This window comes from Phaethon lepturus, unplaced genomic scaffold (genome assembly GCF_000687285.1).
Source record: "Phaethon lepturus isolate BGI_N335 unplaced genomic scaffold, ASM68728v1 scaffold41477, whole genome shotgun sequence".
NCBI classification, from domain to species: Eukaryota; Metazoa; Chordata; class Aves; order Phaethontiformes; family Phaethontidae; genus Phaethon; species Phaethon lepturus.
The window spans coordinates 1-204 of record NW_010553309.1 but is presented as its reverse complement, the minus strand read 5'-3'; the positions used below and the strand labels follow the sequence as shown (position 1 = coordinate 204).

Sequence of the window (204 nt, the reverse complement as noted above, 5' to 3'; positions counted from 1 at the left end):
CCGCGCTCCCCGGGCCGGGCGAGCCTCACCTCGTCGTGAGGAAAGGCCGTGCACTGCTCCTCCATGAAGCACCGCAGGAAGGGCACGGGGATGAAGCAGAAGAGGATGATCAGGAAGACGGCCCCGCTGATCACGCCCTGTGCTTCGGGGCTGAAAGGAAAGGCGGGGAGTCAGTCCGGCCGATCCCGGTGCCGGTCTGGCCCT

At 67.6% G+C, this 204-nt stretch overlaps 1 protein-coding gene across 1 annotated transcript in view; it reads right to left on the bottom strand.

Moving 5' to 3' along the window:
- Window positions 1-150, bottom strand: part of DPAGT1 (dolichyl-phosphate (UDP-N-acetylglucosamine) N-acetylglucosaminephosphotransferase 1 (GlcNAc-1-P transferase)) — a gene marked incomplete at its 5' end in the record, with an annotated part of 4,455 nt that extends 4,305 nt beyond the window's left edge. Inside the window, one exon of the mRNA XM_010291497.1 lies at window positions 30-150. Within this exon, the coding sequence (XP_010289799.1) occupies window positions 30-150 (121 nt within the window). The remainder of the gene's footprint in view (window positions 1-29) is intronic.
- Between the last annotated feature and the right edge of the window lie 54 nt (window positions 151-204).